Here is a 23,448-nt window from a genome sequence, read left to right as displayed (position 1 = left end):
AAGGTTAGTGCATGTATAGTTGTGTGTATTGTCGGTATTGTGTGTTGTCGGTCTTTTGGTGTCGGTGTTTTGGGTGTCGGCGTTGTGGCGTGTCAGTGTAGTGAAAGGGATCTGTGTGTGTGTGTATATATATATATATATATATATATATATATATATATATAATACATATACAAATACATATAATACATATACAAATACAATCTGTGTGTATGTGTGTATATATATATAATGTAGAAAGATATAGAAAGGGATATATAGATATATATATTTTATCTATATATAGCGGAGGGATATATATCTAATCTGTATATAGATGGATATATATATATATATATATATATATATATATATATATATATATATATATATATATATATATATGCACATCCCTTTCTATGTATAGAATTTATATAAATATGTGAGTGGGAGTAGCTCTATGGGTATTATATATACGCTATATATGTGTATATATATAATTTTTTTAATCACTTGTAGTCTTTGGCTGTTTTGAATGGTTTTGCAGCCTATAAATGTCAGAAGGCAGTTCTGACCTGAATTTAACCTTTACTTCCGATGACCATATCACTACTGCAGAGATAAATTTTTCAGGACCAGACTCCATGGATAAGTGCCTCCTATTTTGTACAGCCTAATATTTAGGGAAATCGGACAACAGAATATCAAATGTGTTTGCCTGTCAAAAAAAAAGTAAATGTGTATACATTTAACATAACAGCTTTGCAGAAAAATGACTGTCCATTATTTCAAAAGAATACACTAAGATAAATGAGCAGTTTTTGTTAGTGTGAAAAAAAATTGCACATTAACTAAAATGCAAGATCATAGCATCCATATGGCTTTGGTAAGATATAGGGTTTTTACTTCTGATGTAATGGTGACTTACTATAGAAGGATTTTAGGGTATTGTAGTCTTACTTTTTAGAAGTTCTGCACACCTTCCACAGTGGAAGACTACAGTGCATAAGAAAAACACACCCAAAAATGATTTGATGTGTGTGAAAGCAAATCTCCACCCCCCCCTTTGATATTTCGTTATTAGACTTGTAGGCAGTAGTAGTGGGTTGTATGATTACCGAAGCAGCTAGAATTCTTGCCTGTTTTATACTTGGACATTTCAGTGCAAGGTTATGCAGAATTTGACCATTTAGTTTTAATTGCTGCAATACATGGCATGTTGGGGTAAGTAGAATATTTAATACTTTTCTTGGAAAAATATGCAGGGTTTTTACTTTTGATGCACTGACTTTCAGTAAAATATTATAGGCCATTGTACGTGACATAATGAACAGTCCAACACAGTATCCCCAACGGAAATGAAGTTGTAATGCAAACTATCAGACTGTAACAGTAAACTCTGAACCACAGAATCCATTGCCTCTGTCATCTCTGCCCCCACTTAGCAAGTCACTTGTTAAATTTCCAGGTGGTAGCAAGAAGGTGTTTAGCTACAACATGCAAGGCCCCAGTTCCAGTTTGTTTCAGTGCACCACTGTGCTGGATTTGACTCAGACACATTAGTTGCTAAAGCTTTGGCTTGTTAACTTTGGCATTTTACAAAGGAGGAAATGTATCACTGCTGGTTATGTATAGGATTTTTACTAATGTGCCAGGTCTGTTTACTTGTTTTCTGAGTAGAAGTCCAGCAGAGCACACCAGTGGAAACAGTGTAATGAAAAATGCCAGTTTGGCAGTGGAAACAGTGTAATGAAAAATGCCAGCTTGGCAGTGAACACCACTGTCAATGGATCTGGTGCCAAAGGGGGGAAAAAAGGCCATATGTCATTATTCCCCTTATCTCATGATACTTCATTCTGAAAATTTCAGGCAGTAACAATTGGGTAGTCGGCTAAATATACTTAAGACTCTTATCAGAGGACAGATTTCCACACTGTGCTGTGGACCAAGGGAAAAGATGACCGTCCGGAATGAATAATTTAAGTTTTATTCCTCTAAGTCTGCATAATAAACTTGTAAAAAGATTTTGTGCCGAAAGCACTATTGGATATGAGCAAGTAACAAAAAATGTCTAGTCAAGAAAATTCCCTATGTGATTATATTTCCTCTTGAAACAAGCAGAATCTAAAAATTGTGTTGCAGATACCCTGTTGTACAGCAAGCTGTCTTGCTTAGCAGTGGGAGGGTATCTGTAGAATCTTCTGTAAGAGGGTACAGCTCTGAAAAATAGGTTGTCATACAGAATTTCCTACAGTGGATGCACTGTAATATCTGCATTTGTGGCAAGTTCCTAACACAGCTGTGCTTTATGGATTCTCATTTGCATGTGAAAACAATCTGTCTTTTTAATGGAGTATAGTTTTTCTCTTTTGGACTTGGGGTTGCAAACTTTGTGAAATAGTCTACTTCACTGTGGTTTTCTTTGTCTCTTGGGAAGAAGGGATTGCTATTAACCCACAGGGACTACCCAACAATTAACATTTAATTTTGGGATAATAGTATATCAGAGTTGCTACTATCTGATCACAGGATATTCAGAGCAGTTAGTGTGGAGACTGGAGTTGTACAGTTTTTGGGTCCAGTAAACAAAAACCTTGTCCGAGAACCATTGTGAGGAAAAGTGGAGGGTTGATCCCATACTGTAAGAATTAACTGAATTGTAATGACAGTTTTTAACTGTTCTGTTATATTATTAATTTTATTGCTTTACTTATTCTACAAGTAGTTTGTTTTTATTTCTAGATGTAAATCCGGATTCACCTGACTACTATTTGATTGGCCACTGCATTGATGGTCGTGTTCTGTATCCTGCAACAGGGTACCTAGTTCTTGCTTGGAGAACACTAATGAGATCTCTTGGTACCACAATGGAGCAGACAGCTGTCATGTTTGAGGATGTGACCATTCATCAAGCAACCATTCTTCCAAAGACAGGTAACTACATCCACGTAAAGTGCAGCAGGTTGGTCATGCCAAGTGTCATTCTAATTTTGTACTGCCAGAGATATCCAACATTTTCATGTACTGATGCATACTGTTATGGGTAAATTTGTTTATCTTGCTGGAGGTCCTGGAAGGAAAGCGCCACAAATGTTGGACACAAGTCACTTCTACTTTTGTAGTAAGTATATATCTAGATAGAGATATGAAAAGTATGAATTATATCAGATGAACAGCTCTGATGCTGGCTACGTAGCAATGAAATGTGCAATGGAGCGGTGAAGAGCATGTGTTTTATGTTGCACCTGCAATGCAGTTCCTCCAAATTTTGATAAAACATTACTTTTTAAAGGGGTTGTCGAATTTTGTTTCATGGTTTAACTAACTTGGGAGTAAGTTCCAAACTTTCAATGCAACAACTAAAATCAGTCAGTAGCAGATTACTTCTCCCTGCCAGCATTAGTGAGACATTTGAGGAGCTAAGTTTATTGTACAGGTTTCTGCCATTTCAGGGAGGCTCCTTCTCTGGTTAGAGAGATTTTTGACAGCAAAAATGAGTGCAATTGTCACTTAGTTTCTCGGTTCAGAGCATTTGATAGGTTTTAATATTCTGTTGAAGAATCCAAAACCTGAATTAAATTGGCAGCTTTTTGGGAAGGGTTCCATTTTTCTAGTTTTATATTTTTTTATGACAGACTGCATAAAATTAGATCAAAGAAACACTGTAGGCAAGAGCTGATGATTTACTAACTTTCTACATGATTTTGGAGTGAGGCATGACCTGATGCGGTGAAGGTGCTGTGATGCCAGTGCCCTTGCCCAGCAATCAAGGAGCCTCAATCCTCACCACTAACACCAGAGAGGACATCCCATGTATAATGAAAGGATAACGAATATACGTAGTAAAGTGCAATTTCCCTTAAGAGCACACAGATCACAGTCAGTCCGGGGCTGGTCGCTCCCTTGCTCCTCAGGTCCCCAGTAAGACTCCCCACTTGCACAGCTATAAGGTCCAGATCTTGGCCTAGCTGGTAAGCTAACCTCCAGTATTCTGTCCAACCAGTGCCTCGTGCCCCTGCCAAAGTAGCTGACACATATACACACACACACACACACACACACACACACACACACACACACACACACACACACACACACACACTCTCTCACTTTTGAGATAAGTATTTATACAACTTCACAGACACTCCTGGGAAAGGCTGACACAGATTCTCCAGCTGTGCCCCTTTACCCAGACTATATGGTAGCAATTACTGCCACCATTAGCTAATAATTATCAGCTACCCAAAAGCCCTTAAAAGGGTGTCCAATTATTACTGTGCAATATTATCCAATAGTAGTGTAACTTAAGCAATTAAGGCATATTGGAAGGGCTTAGTAAAAGATCATTTATAAGCATGCAGTGTACTCTAGAGCTTAAATTATCTCTACATAAACCAGCCACAGTGGAAAAGGGCTTAAAAATATTTAATAATAAATATTAAAAACACAAGACAATGCTACTACACCACACTGCTATTCAAGAGTTCAGAGATCACACAAACTTAAAATAATTCCGTAGTACAGTTCTGACATAACAGGGCGGCCACGGTGGTGCAGTGGTTAGCATTGCTGCCTCACAGCAAGAGGTTCTCCGGTTCGATCCTTGGCTGGGGTGCCTTCTGTGTGGAGTCTGCATGTCCTCCCTGTGGTCACGTGGGTTTCCTCCGGGTGCTCCGGTTTCCTCCCACATCCCAAAGACATGCTGCAGGTGGATTGGACACTCTAAATTGGCCCTAGGTGTGCGTGTGAGTGTGCCTTCTGTGGAAGGTTGGGCGCCGGGCTGGCAACTCGACACTGTAAAACTCCACTGCCATTCAATGTGCGGACAAGGTGATCCGCTGTGGCGACCCCTAACCGGGAAAAAGCCGAAAGAAGAAGAAGAAGACAGTTCTGACATAACAGAAAAACACTTAATCTAATCTTTTCTAATGTCCTAGCTATTGCTACAAGAAAACACACTTCTAAGATAACTTAAGAGCATAGGCAGTGCTGAGTTAGATGTGCAAGATCAAAATGCTTACTAATCTCTGGTTCTCACTATTTAAATTGAAACTGCAGTTCTGCTAAGCATTACATCATCTTTTGCACCTTTCTGGTTCCCAGGCCACACAAACTGCATTTACATTCTTTTACACTTAGAGCAATAAAGGACATTCTACATGTAAATTCTGGTCATTAACTTTAGCCTTAAAACAATAGGCAGGATGCCTTCATCTAGCCGGACTGGAGCCGACTTGCAAACATGAAAGGCAGTGATGAAATTTTAATTTCAAAAGACCAACAAGAAATGTTTGATTTAGCTTTCTTTATAGCAGATGGCAATGTTGTTGCATTCTTTTAAATTCAACATTTCACATTTACAAATGATAGAATTTATCTGCACAATTCTATCTGGCTAGGCTGGCAGCCTTCACCCATCTCTGCCAGTCTTCACAGGTGCCATAATTTCACAGTTTTGTGATACTTGAATTCTCACTTCAGCTCTCAGAAGTTGAATGCCTCAATCAGCCATCTCAGGTTGACCCTTTTTTGTTTAGAGTACTTTGGGGTTTGGTTGGGGGAGCTGTGAATAGATTGCTGCAGAATCATCTAGTCTTTGTTGTAAGTGTTTAGAGATAGGTCAGTGGTGTCCAGAGACTACTCTGTAAAGGGAAAACTTATGTCAGATCTGCTTGGACAGTGGTAACAGAATCCTGTTTGGAGTTTTAGCGAATTATATTCTTACTGTTGCAATTTGTGCCAAATGCTCATATCCAGTAGTGCTTTTGGCACAAAATCTTTTTACAGTGAAATAGACTGTGAACACCAGAGGGCCTGCAGAATGTTTAAGGGTCTTTGAGCAAATTCCTTCATACATCTGAATAGTTTAGCTGTTCTATTGGTTTCATTGTTGACTACTTTTATATGAAGACAAGCCATCTTTAGGTGCAACCAATTAATCTCAACAGTTCTGCATATTCTTTGAATAAAATTCAAAAACGTAAAGCTACGATGGCAGGCAGTTTTGTGAAAATGTTTGAAATTATGGCAAGTGAATGAGGTAGTGGTCTCCCCCAGCAGCCTTAATACTTCAATACATTTAATAAAAATCATTTTAGTTTTATGTAAAGGATGCCAGAGCACTTTTTCTTAGGGCAAAAATGCATTTGGTTGGGGGTTGATACAGTGGTTAAGGCATTTGCCTCACAAACACAAAGTACAGGGTTTTTCACCTTTGCAGAAATTGGCTAGGCTTAAAATGGCCCACAGGGGCAAGTAGTCTAGTACTTGCCTGTGAATCTATAAAAGTCTGAATGCATATAAGCTGTTTGGGAGGGGAATAGACAGTAGATGGAACAGACTATCAGTTTAACTGGGAATACAACCTGTAACGTGCTTTAGCATGGATAAGCTTAATTTTAGATTATGTAATGCCTGTGGGTGTAACTGTCAATTTGGGGCAGTTGCTCCTACCTGGAGTTTTAAATTTCATTTGCTGAAAATGTACATTTTGTTTGTTCCAAGTTAATAGAGGATGGAGGTATTCTGAAGATGCATGTAGCTTGATGTCTTTCATTAAATCAAAAAGTCTTAATGTGTTATAGGTTCAAATGGAAAATGAGAAGAAACTATAAAAGATCAACCTGTGTGCATGTAGGACAAAACTGAAATACAGATTCAAAAAGCTGTTGTGTGGGATCAATAGCCTGAAATAGCTATTCTCTCCAAGTTATCTTTGAGTGTAAATGACCTTACAGGTATGGAGAACAGATACTGTTATGAAATACCAGTCCACGTACTTATTTATACTTACACAAAATCAGTGCAGTTTGTTCTGCCAGTTTGTGGTACAGCAGAAAATCTCAGGTTTTTGTGTACAGTCTTAAACTTCTGATTTTTGTCCTTTGCAGTTCATCTAAATAGCAAGTTAAATGCTTTTTTGCCTTTCATTATTTGAGTTAATATATTCCTTCATTTCCTGACCACCTCTGTGTACATTTGATATTTTTTCTTCATTACAGTGAGCCATCTCTGTTACCAGAGCTGAAGCTTGAACTGAGTTTTGCTGACTGGCTTCATGTTTCCCAGTTGGTGGTTTCTTCACCTTTTCTTTTTCTTTCTGGTTCATTTCTTTTTTATTGGCATTCAGAGAGCATACTTACTAGCCCATAACTGACTTTACCCAAAATGACCTTTTCACTGATCCTTTTTTCTCAGTTTGTTTTCACATTGGCAGAGTTGAAATTAAGCGATTTATCAATGTGTACAATCCTCTTTGAAAAGTCCTGTGATTGTTTTCTTTAATAGCATCAGCTTTGTGCTGTACTCAGTTTAACACACTAGTTATTTTTGGTGTATTTAATAATCACCCTCCCAAACTCATTGATTTGCCTCAACCAATCACTGTATAGAATACAATGCTGCTGCAGCACATACCACACAAGGCTAATGTGTAATTTTACAGAAAATGCAGTGTAGATAGTTGCAAAACCAAATATTGATAATAGGGACAGTAAGAGGTTTTCCTTTGTGGAACATTGCGGTTTGATTAATGGAAAGGACAATTTGTGATGGGAGAAAAATTTGTGCAGAATTTTATTGTTGACTTGCATCTGAAAACTAAGCTTGAAACCTTTGCTTTTGTATACACATGGAACTGTAACTGACATTGCTAATCTCTGAATAAGGTGCATTTAAATGGCTGTTCAGTTTGAAGTCCATGGTTTAATCCAGTGTAATCTGCACTTCCTGGCCTAATAACTGATGAGGCAAGCCTAGAAAAGACTATGCACGATTTCACAAAAAAGGCAAGTTCAGGCATAAAATAAATTACATTTAAAGTTGTTTTCCGCATATTTTTGCTTTTAATGTTTGATTGTAGGCAAGAAGAATTCATTTTGGAAAGAAACCTGGATTTTTGGTGAAATTCACCAAGTTGGTAAAATAAAAGTTGAAGAATATGTGCAGTTTTGATCAGGGCATTGAGATGTATAAGTCTGAGGCATGCAGAAGCCCAAATAGTTTCTGGAGGTATTCCAGGTGTTGTATTTGGAGAATTGACTGAGCATCCTCTGAAAGGCACTGTATGGAACTATAAGATGGAGAAGATATTGCTAGTCTGAACTAGTATTGGCAATTATGGGTTAAAAGACCACTTTGCATATCTGACAGGATGAGTAGTTTTAAAAGGGAAATGTGCGAGATGACTGGTGGAATGAAATTGTGAAGGAAGTTGAAATGGGGCTGCTAGGTGTTAGTATTTAAGAACGTTTTTTTTATTTTGCTTGTGTTAACTGGTTTTGTCCAACTGGGTTTAGTCAAAAATGTCGAGTGGCTGGCTGGGTAGAAAAGCTCCAGCATATTACACATTAAGCATCACTTCTCACAAAGATCACTGCTACACTGTGGAATGTATTGTGAAAAATTCGTTATAGGGTGAGGAAAAATTAACTGCTGATAAGGGAAATGAAAAAAAATACACTAAAGCTATATTGAATCAAGACAAATAGTCTTTAGAGGGTAAAGACATTGCACAATTGCCTTTTAGTACATGCAGTAAAAAATTAATGAAATTGTATTTAAATGTACATTTGCTGTTAATGTATTGCACTTTAAAAGTGCAATATAGCCATGCTGTTTGCACACATCTGTAGTGCTTGAAACCAAATTCTGCTTGAAGATGCTTTTCTTAAGTCAAAGGATATTGCATTATTTGGGCTGCCACACCATCCCTAGAAACTTGCAACTGTGGAAAGTGTTTTCTAAAATACACATTTGAAATTAAGAGGATACTGTGGTGGTTCTTTGAGGTTACTATCATAATCCATTTAATACAACTTTGACCTCAAGGACCTTGGCACACTAAATCAGTCTGTCAAGAGCTGCTGCTTTTTCAAATTCGTATTCATTATTTCAGTAATGCTGTCTCCCTCAGCGCCTACATTCCTTTCTGTTGCCTTAAAACTATCTCATCATCAGTGTCTGAACTCTTGTCACGTTATGTGACCCTTGCATTTGAGCTTTAGTCTTACTTTCATACATCCAGCTAGTATGGATCCAATTGGAGTTTTTTGTCCTTCACAAAATTTGCAAGTTTCCTTCGCTATTCAAAAGCTTCAATTTTCCAGCACACAGTCTTACTTAGGTCAAATCTCACAGCCCGTATGTTTCTGCTAGATATTTAACCCCGTCTTTGCTCTTTAAAATCTAAAATGTATTTGCCATAACTTTTTTTTAAATGGTGTCTTTGAATTACATGGCTGCAGTCAACATTTGCAGATATGTTGGTGGACAGGAGAATTAACATCTCACTGCCTCAACTTTTCCATCTATGTGTAAAAAAACTAAGAACAGTAGATTGTTATTTTTTTAGAATGGAGCAATGTCAGCTTTGTGCTTTCTACTTTTCTTCATCAGTAGGCTCTTCAACTCTTCCTCATGTCTGGCTGGCAGTGACATCTATATATCTGAGGTTAATATTCCTGGAAATTCTCTTTCTAGGATCTAGTTAGTCTAGCCTAATTTTTTGCATGATGTATGTGGCATATAAATGAAATGAGTAGGATAACAGTGTATATATAGACTTGTACTCCTTTCCAAATCTTGAACCATTAATTTATTCCATATTCACTTCCAACTACATCTTGTTTTGCACACATTTTGCTTGGAGGCAAATAGTGACCGTAATTCCATTTCAGAACTTGCCACAGTTTGTTTGTAGTCAGTGGCTTGAGTAGTGGGATTAAGTCTTGACTCCTTTACTTTCTCAGTTATCCAGCAAATATTAGTTTGATCTCTGGTGCCTCTGCTTCTGAAAGTTTTGCATCTGGTAGTTGTTGGTCTATATATTTCTTTAGTCAAGTCTGTAAGATCTTTACCATTATCTTGCACGTATGTGAAAAGTGCAGTTGATTATTTGAGCACTTTTTAACATTGCCCTTTTTTGGGATTTGAATATAAATTGACATCTTTCCAGTCTAGTAGCTGCCATTGTATTTTCCAGATTTGTTGGCAGATTCCAAGCAGCAGCGTAATATCATTCTGCAGGATTAAAAAAAAAAATTGCTTGAAATTCCCTCATTTCACATGGTCTTGTTAGCAAAGCTTTCTAGAGACTGATGGAAGCATGTACAGAGATGGAGCTGGTTATAGGAATCTGCAGATTTTTTTTTTTTATTTCAGAAAGCAACAGTAGGATATGTTAAGCTGAAATTATTTAATTTGCTTTTAAGGTGTAAGTGTTTATTTCTAGTAAAAATTCTGTTTAATTTTAAACATTAATGACAAATTATTTTATTTACTTTTGTTTATAGGAGAAGTCTGTACAATTCATGTATATCGAATTTGGAGCACTTGAGCATTTGTATGGCTTATGCCTGTTAGTGACCAAAATTGGTCTAGTTTAAGGGTTAACCGTAATTTCATTTTTCTGGTTAGAAAAGTGTGGCTTTTGGCTGCATTACCTTAAACTGGAGAAGGGGATTGTACTGCAGAGTTCATTTCCCTCACTTCGCGTTTTGAAAGGTAGTGTCTCCACAAGGTATTTTTCCAGGTGTCAGTTACTGTTAAGATGGCTCATTTTGAGGTGGGTGAAATCCTGGGCAGCCAGGAATTATAATTCTGTAGTTTTGCAGTGTTAAGCTTTGGTTGTGGCAGATGTTTGCTATTAAAGCAACATTGTACATTTAATGTATACTCTTCAGGGTCTATTGCCCTTTGCATATTAATTGGCTTATTGTGGTGTGGCTAGAAAGGCCGCATCACCTGCTCACCATATACTTAGTGGTCGTGGATGTTAGTCATTGTGCATCTGTTGTCAGACATTTGTCTTGCTTGACTTCCAAAGCTTTACATGTCTGTAGAGTGGAGTTGATGGCCTCCCTTTACTGAGGATATCAGTAAGTTGCTTAGTAGAAACCTAAATAGCATATACAGTTTTTCAGATCTTTTTGGCTGCAAGAAGTGTTTGCTCTTTCAATCCATTAATTCCTTCTAAGTGACTTCCAGATTAGCATGACAGTTAAGTAGTTGGGAGAACTGTTTTCTGACCCTTAACTGATTACATTATTCTCAGCTGTGATAGCTGTTTGCTAAAATAAAATTATGTGGTCTAGGGGAGCTTTCCCAGACTTAGCAGCTCTGGAAGGCTTCATCAGCAGTTGTTCCCACAGGAGAAATACTCCCAAAGGACTGTAATCTTTAGTGTTTGTGTTCCCTAGGGGAAAACGGCCAGGTTTCCACTTCGGTGCATTGAGCTTTTTCGAAAGAAGACTTCGATGGGCGTGAAGAATTTTGGTCTTGGACCTTGTGCTTTTAGATCTGGCTGAGGAGCGTCTCTACTTCCCACAGTAGACAGCGATTTACTAGCTTAACTAGGAAAGCACATATGAGCAAGTGCCACCACAAAATTGAAAAACTTAAGAGCAGGTGTGTGCCAGACAGTTGTGTACATTAGACTTGCTTGGTTAACTAAAAGCTTTACCTGCGTAACGAAGTAAAATTCTAGCCTATTTTTTAATCTGAGTACTACCAGTGATCTGTGCCTGTTTTGTAGTTTCCTGCCATAGCTACTGTGTCCCGGTTTTCCTTTTGAGCCCAATAGCTCTAGAGTTCTCTGCCTATTATGTAAATTAGTATTTTAGAAGCTCCTTCCACTCTTGTACTGGTGAGGACAAAGTCATATTGGGAAAGCCTTCCCTTTAGACTGAACTTCAGTTACCCTTTTTATATCATCGCAACCACTAGGTGTACACTGCAGTACATACAGTATTAACTCATTTTTTTGAGCTTATTTATGAAATGTATGACCCAGTTCCTCATTTTGTCCTACAAAAAGTAGAAAAGGCTTAGTTGGTTTTAAAAAAATCGTCAAACCGATGCGCTGTGAACCATTGCACATACTTGTACAACACACCAGGTAAGCAGATCTGTTTTCCTATCTTAACCTTTTTACATCTGGCTTAGACTATTGCACCTAAAGTAAGCTCTGGGATCTGCCAGCCATAAATTAGATTGGCTCTAACAGTTCATGGTGAGAGGAAAGCCACTTGCTCTCTCTCTCCTTGCTTGATAATTTCCATTTTGCCAAGTATATAAAGAAAATGTCTCGTTTATTACAATGAAACTGATCCTTTGTTTTTTCTTCTGTATTGTGGATTCCTGTTGTATTAGGAACGTTTATGCTGTTATCTTGGCCTTCTATTATGCTGAGATGCCGACAGCTGTACATGCATATGAACTGCTCATGAGAAGGAAGTAAGAAGAGATTTTGCTATTAAACACTTTTTTTTCACTCCTCTGCTGTCTGCTGACCCTTCTTAGTGGTATACTGGCCTGCTCATTCCTTGGCAATGAGAATTATCCTGAGATTTGCAAGGGCAGGAGCCTCTATAGGAGGTAATCTGGGCAGTCATCAGGAATGTTTTTGCTCTCACAGGTATCTTGGCACTCTGAGCATTTTGTTAAGGTCCTAACACCTCCCTCATGATGTGCACACTTGCATTTCTGGAGGGGTTGCCAGTGCTCCCCACACATCCATGCATGTGCACTTTATATGTGGCACAGAAGGTATCATTGGCTTGGGCAGCCATGGTATGTGTGCCCAAAGTGGCTTCTGCTTTCTGTGCCCAGACATTTTCATCCCTTTGCTCCAGAGTGAGTCATATATCTGACTGGGAGGCCTCCACCCCATGATACACTGCCAATCCTTCCCACCACCTCAATCAATTACGCACTCTAACTGAACTTTGGTACTAGACAAAGCTTTCAGTCTGCACCGCAGGCTGTTTCATCAAGCCCTTTTTACACATCTGGTTCAGAAAATGTGCACAGAGCATAGCACTGTTAGCCTATTCTAATCCTACCAGATAAAATATCAGTATCTTTTCTGTTAAGGAGATATCACGCAAGACTTTCCCTGCCAAGGAACAAGCTACAAGGTATGAGGACCCACTTTTGGGGTTAGCTATTTCCATTGTATTTTTTTCTAATTGTTGGTAGTCTGTGTTGGTTTGCTTTGCACTGTTTACAGATCTTGCTGTGCTGATTTACTATTTTACTTGAAGTAGTAGTAGTACAAGGAAGCAGAACTGTCTGCTTTTTTACTGCTTTTGCACTTGCTGCTGTTGTGGCGATTATTTCTATTTCCTTATTGTTGCTACTTAAGTGTCTCATTTGAACTGTTCCCTGCTATTGAATTTTACTTGACATTAAATTGTTTTTGTACTGTGAGCAGTTAGTCAGGTTTCATTTTTTGCTGCACATTTTTTGCACTTGGTAGTATGTTTGTTCGGTCATTAGAGTCCAGCTCTGAGCTGTAGAAGGTAAGCAATCCAGGTGTCTGTCAAATTGCTTTGCCTGTGCCGATTCATATCCCATATTTCAGTAATGCTCTCTATCCTTCTTAGCCTCTGCTATCCCTTCATTTGTCTTTGATTTTTCCCAGGATTTACTAAAAACTGATTCTTTCAGACCTGCATTGAACGGTCTGGAAATATTGTAAGTGTGGGCTGATATAATGTTACAGTCCACAGAACTTTAACACCATAGTTCAAAAACATTCATGTTTCTAGTGCATAACCTTGTTCTACTCTAACAGCTGTATGCTATGACTGGGAAAGCCCTAGCTTTCACTGTACAGATCTTTGAAAATGTCATGTCTTTAATATTTTATCTACATTTGTCAGAAATGTAACCTCTTTAACGTTTTATCTACATTTGTCATAATTGTCTTCCAAAGAAGCAAGTGTAGTTTAATTTCAGTGATGCATTCACCAGTTTAGAGGCTCTTGAGTTGAGAATTAAATCTACCACTGCCTCCTTCCCCACTTATATTTGCAAAGAATTGATGCCGCTTTTCAAAAATAGTCATCTGATTGTAAGCAGACTTTGTGCTTTCTACTTTCCACATAAACAGGTTCTCCATCCAGTTCCTTTTCACTTTCTGATATTAGAATTGTATTTCATATTTGAAGTTTAGCATTTCTCCTGGTAATTTTGCTTGCAGCATTTGATTTATGTAGCCCAGCATTTCAAATGATACATTCAGCTTATAAATTAAAAGCTAGAGGGACAATATTCAGCTTTATCACACTCCTTTCCCAACCTGGAGTCCTTTATTCTCTGTTCAGTTCTGTCTGTTGCTTCATAGTCTGCATAGAGGTTCCTTAGGAGGCAAGGAAGATGACTTGATCAGCAATTCTCTATGTTACTACTAAGTCTGCATGTCCTCCCCGCGGTCGAGTAGCGTTCGAAACCTGCGTGAATGGGCGTGTCTTTGTTGAAGATTGGGCGTTGAGCTTGCACTTCAGCACCGTAAAAATCTACTGCCAATCATTAGCGGACCGGAGTTTCGCTGTGGCGACCCCTAACCAGGAAAAGCCAAAAGAAAAACAACTACTAAGTTAATTTATTATAGACCTTAATTAGTTTTTTCCCCTTAATGCTGGCATTCCATCAAGGATGCTTATTTTTATATTGCCCAATATATGTTTGGCTTCGATTGGGATCACTTGGGTTATGCTGTCTTAAATGGGAATGAAACTGAAACACGTGTCAGCTGTTGCTGTATGGGGATTGGTATCTTGTAGCTGAATTTTGAGAGTTTATATCTAGATTTTGTTTTTGTAAAATCTTCACATACAGAGATGTTGATGGTGTCCATGCTGAAGGAGGGCTTTGATGCAAAGACCGTGTTCCCTTTACTGAGGAAAGATACTGTTGGAGTAGTGTAAGTAGGTACCTGGTTTTGTCACACACTCTTATTTTTATCTACAAGTAGTTCAGTAGGCACATCTAGAAACCATTCATGTTCCTCTAGAGACATGGAAGGTGACCTGTAGCAGGCTGTGGAATCTATAATTTGTCGTAAGGGTAGCTTTAAGTCCAGTATGTCTTATGGATAATGTGAAATGCTCAGATATTTTAGGTATCTGACAAATATTGATACTTCACTACAGTTTCTAATGAGTCTGAATGCATAAGTGCTGAAATCCAGTGACTAGGGAGCACTGTCTTTGCATTAAAAGTTTCTAAAAAAACACTCCTATAGATGCGCTTAGATTATAGGAGAGCCTCCAGATCTAGCAATTTATGACTTATGGACTGCCTGTTTGACCTTTACATGACTTGGATTTTGTTTTTGCATCTTTTCAGCCTGCTTCCCAAGAACCTAGACTTGTATTCCAAGCCTTCACTTAACCAGTTTCGAAAAGGAGTCTTTAATCTTAAATCTAGCAGAGATTGATCTAGCATGAGCTCTTAACTATGCTTGGGAAAAAAAATGCCCCATTTCAGCCAGCTGCATCTGCAGCCCCTCCAGTTTCTGTCCTGGAAGATGTTTTTTCCTGGTGGCTGTTACCTCTGGTAGTAGAGTCATTGAAATATTTGCCTAAATATGTAGAAATATTTTTTTAAATTTTCCATCAGAACAAGTTCTCTGCATATAAATCCATTTTTGCCAAAGGTTTGTCAGAGTTGTCCCTTAATCAGGCTATCCACTTACCAGTATTCTTTCCTACCCTTCAGAACAAAGAAAACACTTTCATTCCTTTGATCTGCATAAGTAACTTAAGATTTTATTTGCAGACTTCAAAAAATTCAGAAAAACTGAAACTGTTTTGTTGGAAATTGGGAAGAGGGAAGTCGGCAAGCAAGCCCTTTCCAAATGAATTGCTCATTACATTCCCTGCAGTTACTCTCCTTAATGCAAGGTCTGTTCTTTGGGATGTATGTCCATTCTACCACAGTCACTTCAGCCATTAAAGCCTTCATTAATGGTCAACATGTAGACTGTCCTAGAAGGTGCAATGTGGGCCTCTGTCCACACTTTTTTTTCTCTAGACATTATAATTTGAGTATTAGCTTCTAAGGCTGAATTTGTCTTCAGTTCTGCAGGGGGTGTTCTCTTAATTGTCTCCACCCAACCACTCTTAACTTCTTGGTTTGGGAATATTCTAAATAGTCAGAATTGCAACAGTGTATAATATGATTAAATGTGATGCAGTTGTTTTAGGAGCTTGCCATAAATACAAGTGTTAAAGTACATTCACTGTCCGTGTAGATTCCCTCCCAAACCCCTCCTTGTTTCTTTTTTCATTCTTGCCACAATGGATTGGGGTGGCTGCATAGTCTGGTTACCTTCACCTTCTCACTTCCCTTCTAGGCCCTGATGATTTTTCCCCCTGATATTATGGCCTAAAGTGCAGGAGATTGTGGACCCCTGTGGTGAACCTGGGGCACAGGGGTGATTACTCTCTGGTCCACTATGTCTTTGCCTCTTGAGGCTTTCTAACCTGGTTCTAGCCAGAAAAAGATCTGAAAAGGACATTTGCCAATGTATCTGTTTTAACTTTCATCATTCTTGTGTACTGATGGGAGGAAGTTTGAGACTGGTGGGAGGTAAAGCTGTGGAAGCTGGACTGACCAGTTGTACCTTGAATCCTAGTTGTAGATTGCAGAACTGAATATGCAAAGACATTTGCATTAATGTAAGTTAAAGCAGTAAGATCAGCACACTGTCTGTATAATAGTATGAGGGCTGAATAGGTAGTATGAGACAGTAGCTGTTTTAACATTTTTCAGCAACTGATAAGTGGGCAGCAAAAATGTAAATAGTGGTATGTAAGGCAGTGCAGCCAAGCTGAGAGCAACACATTCCTATAATCTCAGCACAGCTTGGAGTCAAGTTACACTATGAGTAGCAGTTAAGCAAACTGTGGCAAGATGTGTGGAAGATGCTTTAGGCTGAACTTATAAAAGTTTCCAAGCATTTGTATAGTGCAGCAAGATCAAATTTGTTAGAACTAGTCTGTTCATGAAAGAAATGCAGTACACAATAGTAGGGTCTGATAGGTTGTACAGATGTTCTTCGTCTTCCCTTGCTGCAGTCCTGACAATTGGGTATAGTCCGCGTCCCATTAGAGGCCGAATACCCAGAGTATAAGGCTGGCGTCGGTCATGGCGTAGACTGGCAGCGTCAGTCACGTCCAGAGTACTAATCGCGCGCCTTGACCGGCGTCATTTTCCAGTCTTTTTGCGCGTGGTCCGATGCAGAAGCAGTTTTGCGAGAGGTGCAGGTTGGCGTTCTGAGATTTTCGAAACGGAGTTTCAGACGAATACAGAGTTGGCTAAGTAACCCGTTGGAACATTTTTGGTTTCTTGCCTCAGTATTTAAGCGGATGTCAGAAAAGTGAATAACTGTATTTCTTGTGGGAAGCAGATACGCGCCAAGGATTTTCATACATTGGCCATACCTTGTTTTAGGGGCCTGTGACGGCGTTGTTGGTTGCAGCTCTTGTGCTAGATTTAACAAGCACTATTAAGGGCTTGATTGTACTAGGAGTTGGGTATTTGGGAAGCGTTGCAATTATAATATATGCATTCGGATGCTCCGGCCTGCTTCATCAAAAGAAGCGCAAAGATAAAACAGTGAAACCTAGGGGGAAAGGAACCGGCAGCCCGGATGTAGCCGGTCCTTTGGAAGGCTCAGAGGGCAGGAGGTTTTACTAGGAGTTTCAATGGAGTCTCAGCAGGCAGATGCTTTACTGTTACAGGATGTGCCCTCTCTGGCGGTAGGCCAGGCGGGGGGGCTTCTCAGGTAACTTGTTCTTCCCTCTCTTCCCCAAGGTAGTTTTTGGGGCTCTCCTTCTGTTTTTAAAGCTTCTTTTTTAGAGGTAGGCCAAAGTTCCAGTTTCTGTGGGGGCTTCTCCTAGCATTTGGGCTCTGTGCTAAAGAAACATATGCTCAAAATGGCAGAAGATTTGATTACTCTGATTAGGGTTTCTATGCACCCCCCCACCATTAAGAGGCCTAGGGTGGAACAGGAGTTTGATAGTTTTGAGGCAGTGTTCACAGGCCCGAGGTCTTCTGGGAAGACTTGCAGAGTTCCTACTTATTCTGATTCTGATGTGGATGATTCCACCTTATTCTCCTCCTGAAGTTTTTCATTTCAGAGACTCTTCCTCCATGAGGGAGCACTTTAAATGGGAAGGCCAGATTCTCTGACTCTAAGAAAGGCTTAGGGAGATTCTTGTTTTGCCTCCAACATGGGCCATAGCTATTCCTCCTGTGTTGAATGTGGTGGAGGATGTTTTGCAGAGGCTTCTCTGAACCCTGACTCCTTGCCTCCTGCTCCTGCTAAGCCTGATAGGTATTATAAGGGTGCCCGAAGCTCATAGAGTATTTGTTTAAGTCCCAAGTAGGACCCAGAGCTTCTGTTCTCAGGGGGCCTAAAGGTGTTAAAGCTTCTGTGGATTTAAAATCCTGTACCCTCTGATAAAGGCAAGGGAGAAACTTTTGGATAGGTGGGGGTAAGAAGTATATACTTCTTCCCACTTTTGGCCATGAGATTTAGGGTATAGTTTCATATGCTGGAAATATCAAGAATTATCTCCTTTCACAATTGAAATCTAAGATTGGATGCTTTGGCGGAGTATTGAGTGTAAAGAATTGCTGGATTTGGTTCATGTGTACAGACAAGTGGGTAGCATTCTTTGCAGTGTGGTTTGTTGATGCTGTTCAGGCCTCCTCTCGGGGTGGCTTTGCCACTAGTTCTGTTCTTAAACTTGAACATGCATGGTTGAGGATCAGGGAATTTAGCTGAGCATGTTAAGACCAGGATTTTGGATGCTCCTTTACAGTCTGATGTATTGTTTGGACCGCCTGTGGAAGCAGTTTTAAAGAAATGGAGGACAAAGCTAAGTCTATACAGACTGTTAAAGATTTTGCAGTGCAGCCTCCGAGTTTAGTAGAAATTTGGCCTGCTAAGGGGTGGACATATCCTGCTTATGAGATTTACTTAGTCTAGGGGTAGGTGCAGGCGTGGTAGGGGCGGGGCTCAAGGTTGGATTTAGGCCTAGATCAGACAGTTCACCTGCTCAGACTTCTGGTGAGGGCAGGGGTCAGTCCTTCGTAAAAGCAAGACAATGACCTGCCCTTTTTCAAGCTGCTCCAGTGGACTCTCGTCTGGCAGCTCCTTTAGGAAGGAAGATTGTCTCTTTTCAAAGAAATTGGGATTTACTCACTCCAAGACAGATGGGTGCTGGATATCATTTATCGCGGGTACAGATTTTATTTCCACACACAATGCCCCTTTCAAAGGCATGCAGATGTTCCTCCTCCACAAAGAAAAGAGGCTCACAACAAGTTTCTCAGTTACTCCCAGATGGGGGCTATTCAGCCAGTCCTGTGTGTCAGAAAGGGCTTGGTTTTATTCTCGCCTGTTCCTAGTGCCAAGAGAGGGAACCGCGTGGAATGAATTTTTGGATTTATCTATCCTCAACGCTATCTGGACATTCCCAAGTTCAAGATGTTGGCCGTTACAGCAACTGTTATCTCTGCTGAGGCAAGGATCACTTGGATTGTGCCTTTTGGATCTCAAGGGAAGCTTACCTTCATGTGCCCATAAGGCTAAGTTGCAGAAGTATCTAGGTTCGAACTGGAAGTTTTCATTATCAGTTCTCTGCATTGCCCTTTGGCTTATCTACTCGCCCAGAGTATTCACAAGGTTCTAGCTCCAGTGATGGCTTACTTCAGGCTTCAAGGCATTCAAATTTATCCTTACTTGGGCGACTGCCTGATTCTGGCTCAAGAAAGAACACCTTCTACAGCATCTGGAATATGTCATAGCATTTGCTAAGATGCCTAGGGTATTCTGTGAGCCGAAATAAAGTCCAGTCTAGTACCCTCTCAAGACATGTGCTTTCTGGGTGTGAGACTGAATACAGCAGCAGATAGCCTTTTAACTTGGGACAAACAAAGAGTCTGTCACTTTACTTCCATCAACTTCCCACATCTCATCAGTCCGTGCTGACTGCAAGGGGCCGGTCCTTCAAGCTTACATTAGGGTTCATGGCATCTTGTATTCTGGTGCTTTCCCAATGTAAACTGCATATGAGGGAAGCTGCATGGTATCTCAAAATGTATGGACACAGCACTGCCAAGATTTGGACACTGTCGACAAATAATACTGCCTTCAAAGGAATTCTTGTGGTAAGGCTCAGGAATGTCACTAAACAAGGGACTCTCGCAGCTGACCCGGCCAGAAGCTGATCCAGATTTTAACGACAGTGCACCAGGACACTGCTTGGGAAGAGCTCATCTAAATGGAAAGTGGATACAAGACAAGTGGCGCAGACTACAGCATCTACATATCAACATGAAGAGGAGATGTTAGCAGTCAAGTTTGCATTGATGGCGTTCAAGGGAGTTACTTCTTCCAGGGCAGGTGTTGATTCTGACAGACAACACAACTGTCATATTAGTACATCAACAAGCAAGGGGAACACATTCTTATCCTCTCTATACGGGCAAGCAATGATTTTATGGGAGACTGCGTTAAGCCTCTAACTGACTCTTCAGATGAGGTTCTGCCAGGGCACAGAACTCCCCTAGCAGATCTGGTAAGCAGACATATCATGGATCCCCACAGTGGAAACTGGATCTTCATGTATTTCAGAAATTGACAGTGTCATGGGGAACTCCAGACGCATAAGATCTGTTAAACTTCTCACTAAACCACCAGCTGCCAAGTATTGCACAAAGGGTTTCATCACACAGCAGAAGTGGATGCTCTGTCTTTCAGTTGGAAAAACCTTCATGTCTATGCCTTTCCACCTCTACCTCTTCTTCCAAGGTATTACTAAGGTCAGACAGGACAGGCCAAGGATGATTTTGATAACCAGATTGGCGCAAGCAGCACTGGTACCCACTTCTAAGAGTCTTGTAAAGGCGCCTCCCACTTAACCTTACCTCTGATTCCTCATCTGTTATCTCAGAAGGCCGGTCATCTGCTCAATGTCAAGCTTCAATCTCTTCATCTCACAGCAGCATATTCTGTCAATTGAAGCATGGTAGGTCTCAGCTTCTCAACAAGTTTTAAATGTGATTATGGAAGCTAGAAGGCTAGGCGATACTAGGAGGAATTAATGCGCCTTGAGAGAAAAATGGAGAATTTTTTATTTTGGAGTACAGCAAAGGAATTTAAGGAGATTTCAGAGCCTAATTTGGGTGTGGCTCTTCAATATCTTACTGAATTATTAAGGTTTTGTCTTTTTCTCTTCCATAAGATTCATGCTGCAGCAATTTCAGCTCACTATGATTGTGACCCACCTTTGTTTTAAGCATCCTTTGTTCAAACAGCAGTTTCTTAGAGGGGCAAAGAATATATAAGACCTACGTGGGGGCTCCTACTCCTGCTTGGGATCTCAATTTTTGTGTTGGAAAACTTACTCTACAACCTTTGAGCCTGCAGCTACTGCAGATTGAAATACTTGTCATGGAAGACTGCTTTTCTGTTGGCTATTACTTCTGCAAAGGGGTGTCTGAGTTGCAGGCCCTTATGGCAGTGAGCCCTTTTTTGATTTTCCATAAGGACAGGGTATCATTACATTTTGTCTTTGCTTGTACTGGGTGGTTTCTGTAGTGTGGCTTTAAACCAACTTTATTGTACTACGTTTTTGCAGATCCTCAAAATAAAGGGGAAAAGATTTTGCACACTTTAGATGTACACAGGCAATTCGTTATTATTTGGTGGGACTGAGAGATTTTAGGCAGTCTCAGCGGTTACTTGTTTCCCTTTGCTTTGAGTTCACAGGGGCAGAAGCCTGTGTCCAAAACAAACTATTTCTAGGTGGATTGGCTTTTGCATTTGCATTTTTTGTTATTCCCATCATGGCAAGCAGGTTCCAGCTGGGATTGGGCCTCATTCACTGGGGCTACTGCCACTTGGCAGCATTTCACAGGGGGTGGCAACTAAGGATATTCTAAGGAAGCAGCTACTTGGAGTTCAGTGCATACTTTCTCTAGGCATTATCACCTGCCTATATACTCTAAGTCTAGGCTGGTTTTGCCACAGCTGTTTTACAAGGCATGTTGTCAGCTCCTGCTACTTTATAATTTGCCAGCCTCCCTTACCTCTGCTTTGGGATTCTACCCAATTGTCAGGACTGCAGCAAGGGAGGACGAAGAACATAGTACAGTTTTGTACACCTACCATAAATGTAGATGTTAGAGGGATTCCCTTGCTGCAGTCCAATTTACCCTCCGTCCTTCCCCTCTGTGTTTCAGGGTGCTTGTGTAGGTGAGAGTTTACATGCTTATATTTTTGTATATATATTACTGTATATATTGTACATATTTTTGGTGCAGGTTGTTTTGGGACTTGTCTTTTTGGAGTCTTCTGACATCTGGGGCAAGAAAAGGCTGAAATGGCGTCGGTCATGCGCATTGAGTACCCTGGCGTACTGGCGTCAGTCCTGAAGCGCCATGACCCGTGATCAAACGCCTACTCTCTGAGTATTGAGGGCCGACTGGGGCCTGTACTTTCTTTATACTTAAGTCAGCCTGTTGGAAAAACTGTCATTTAAGCCAGAAAAAATTACAACAGATTTTCTGCTTTCACTAGAAAAAAAGTCACTGCCCCAAATGAACCGTACTCTGGCATGGTAAACAAAAATGTTGACAGTACATTCACTTTAAAACCACAAAGTTGGAATTGGATTGCATAAAACACTTCCCTGGTGCTGTAGGCAGTTAGCAAGGTCAAATCTGATTAGAACTGGTTGATCCATTAGAAATGTTATAACGAGGAAATGCATCAAAAGAACTGCTCAGCCAAGCACTCTTAACAATAGAAGCCCTTATTAAGATCCATGCTTCACTGCAGGCCTCCTCCTCCTTCACAGAGGTGCAGTTATATACCTGATTTATCTAGGTCCTGGGAATAGAAGAATAATGCTACTCCTTTCCGTTTCTGGATGAAGCTAAACATTTAAGGAGCTTGAAAGATGTACATGGGTCTAGCAAGGAGCTTTCAAATCAAGCTCCTCAGTAATCCTCAGAATTTTGCCATGGAAAACCTTTTGTCATGGCTATCACTTATGCAAAAGAATGTTTGCACTGCCTCCTCACTTGTGTAAAGATGAGCTCACACTGACCCTTGGAAAAATAAGGCTATGACCCAGGCCTTTTTTAAAACCTTTGGTGGTGTCTGATCTAGCATGCAGGTCGTCCTACTTATTAAGGCTTTTTGCCCCAATACTTATTCGAGAAGAGACTTTGTCAGATATGTGTATATTGTTTGAACCAGAGGATGGGTAAGTAGACCAGCAGTTTTCCTTCAGACCTGGAAAATTGGGCAGATCAAGTTTCAAACATCTTTTCCATCTCTAGCTGTGATTTTGCCTTGATCATAGCACAGTCCCTAGGAACTTTAGTCAAGAGTACACTCTGCCAGCTGATGACCATCACAGCAGCATTCATCAACCCAGGGCATCTGTGAGGCCACTACTTGGAATTCTTTTCATACATTTTCCAAACAGCACATGCTGGATGTTTAGTCTGGGATTAGGGCAGAGTTTGACAATACAGCATTGTAAGGCATGCTGTGAATACAAGGGGAAGGGGGCTTTGTTACTGGCACATTAAAGCCTACAGTGAAAGCTAAATTTGTGTGAATAACTTCATTTTAAAATGTGTTCATACAAGGATTTA

At 40.1% G+C, this 23,448-nt stretch overlaps 1 protein-coding gene across 1 annotated transcript in view; it reads left to right on the top strand.

The window, feature by feature from the left end:
• FASN (fatty acid synthase) overlaps positions 1–23,448 on the top strand; it is a 1,281,817-nt gene that overhangs the window by 522,762 nt on the left and 735,607 nt on the right. The window contains exon 17 of the mRNA XM_044068230.1: positions 2,722–2,913. Coding sequence (XP_043924165.1) covers positions 2,722–2,913 — 192 coding nt within the window. The remainder of the gene's footprint in view (positions 1–2,721; positions 2,914–23,448) is intronic.

Source organism: Protopterus annectens, chromosome 4.part0, assembly GCF_019279795.1.
Source record: "Protopterus annectens isolate FY-2018-M chromosome 4.part0, PAN1.0, whole genome shotgun sequence".
NCBI classification, from domain to species: domain Eukaryota; kingdom Metazoa; phylum Chordata; order Ceratodontiformes; family Protopteridae; genus Protopterus; species Protopterus annectens.
This window is presented reverse-complemented; position numbering and strand designations above follow the sequence as displayed.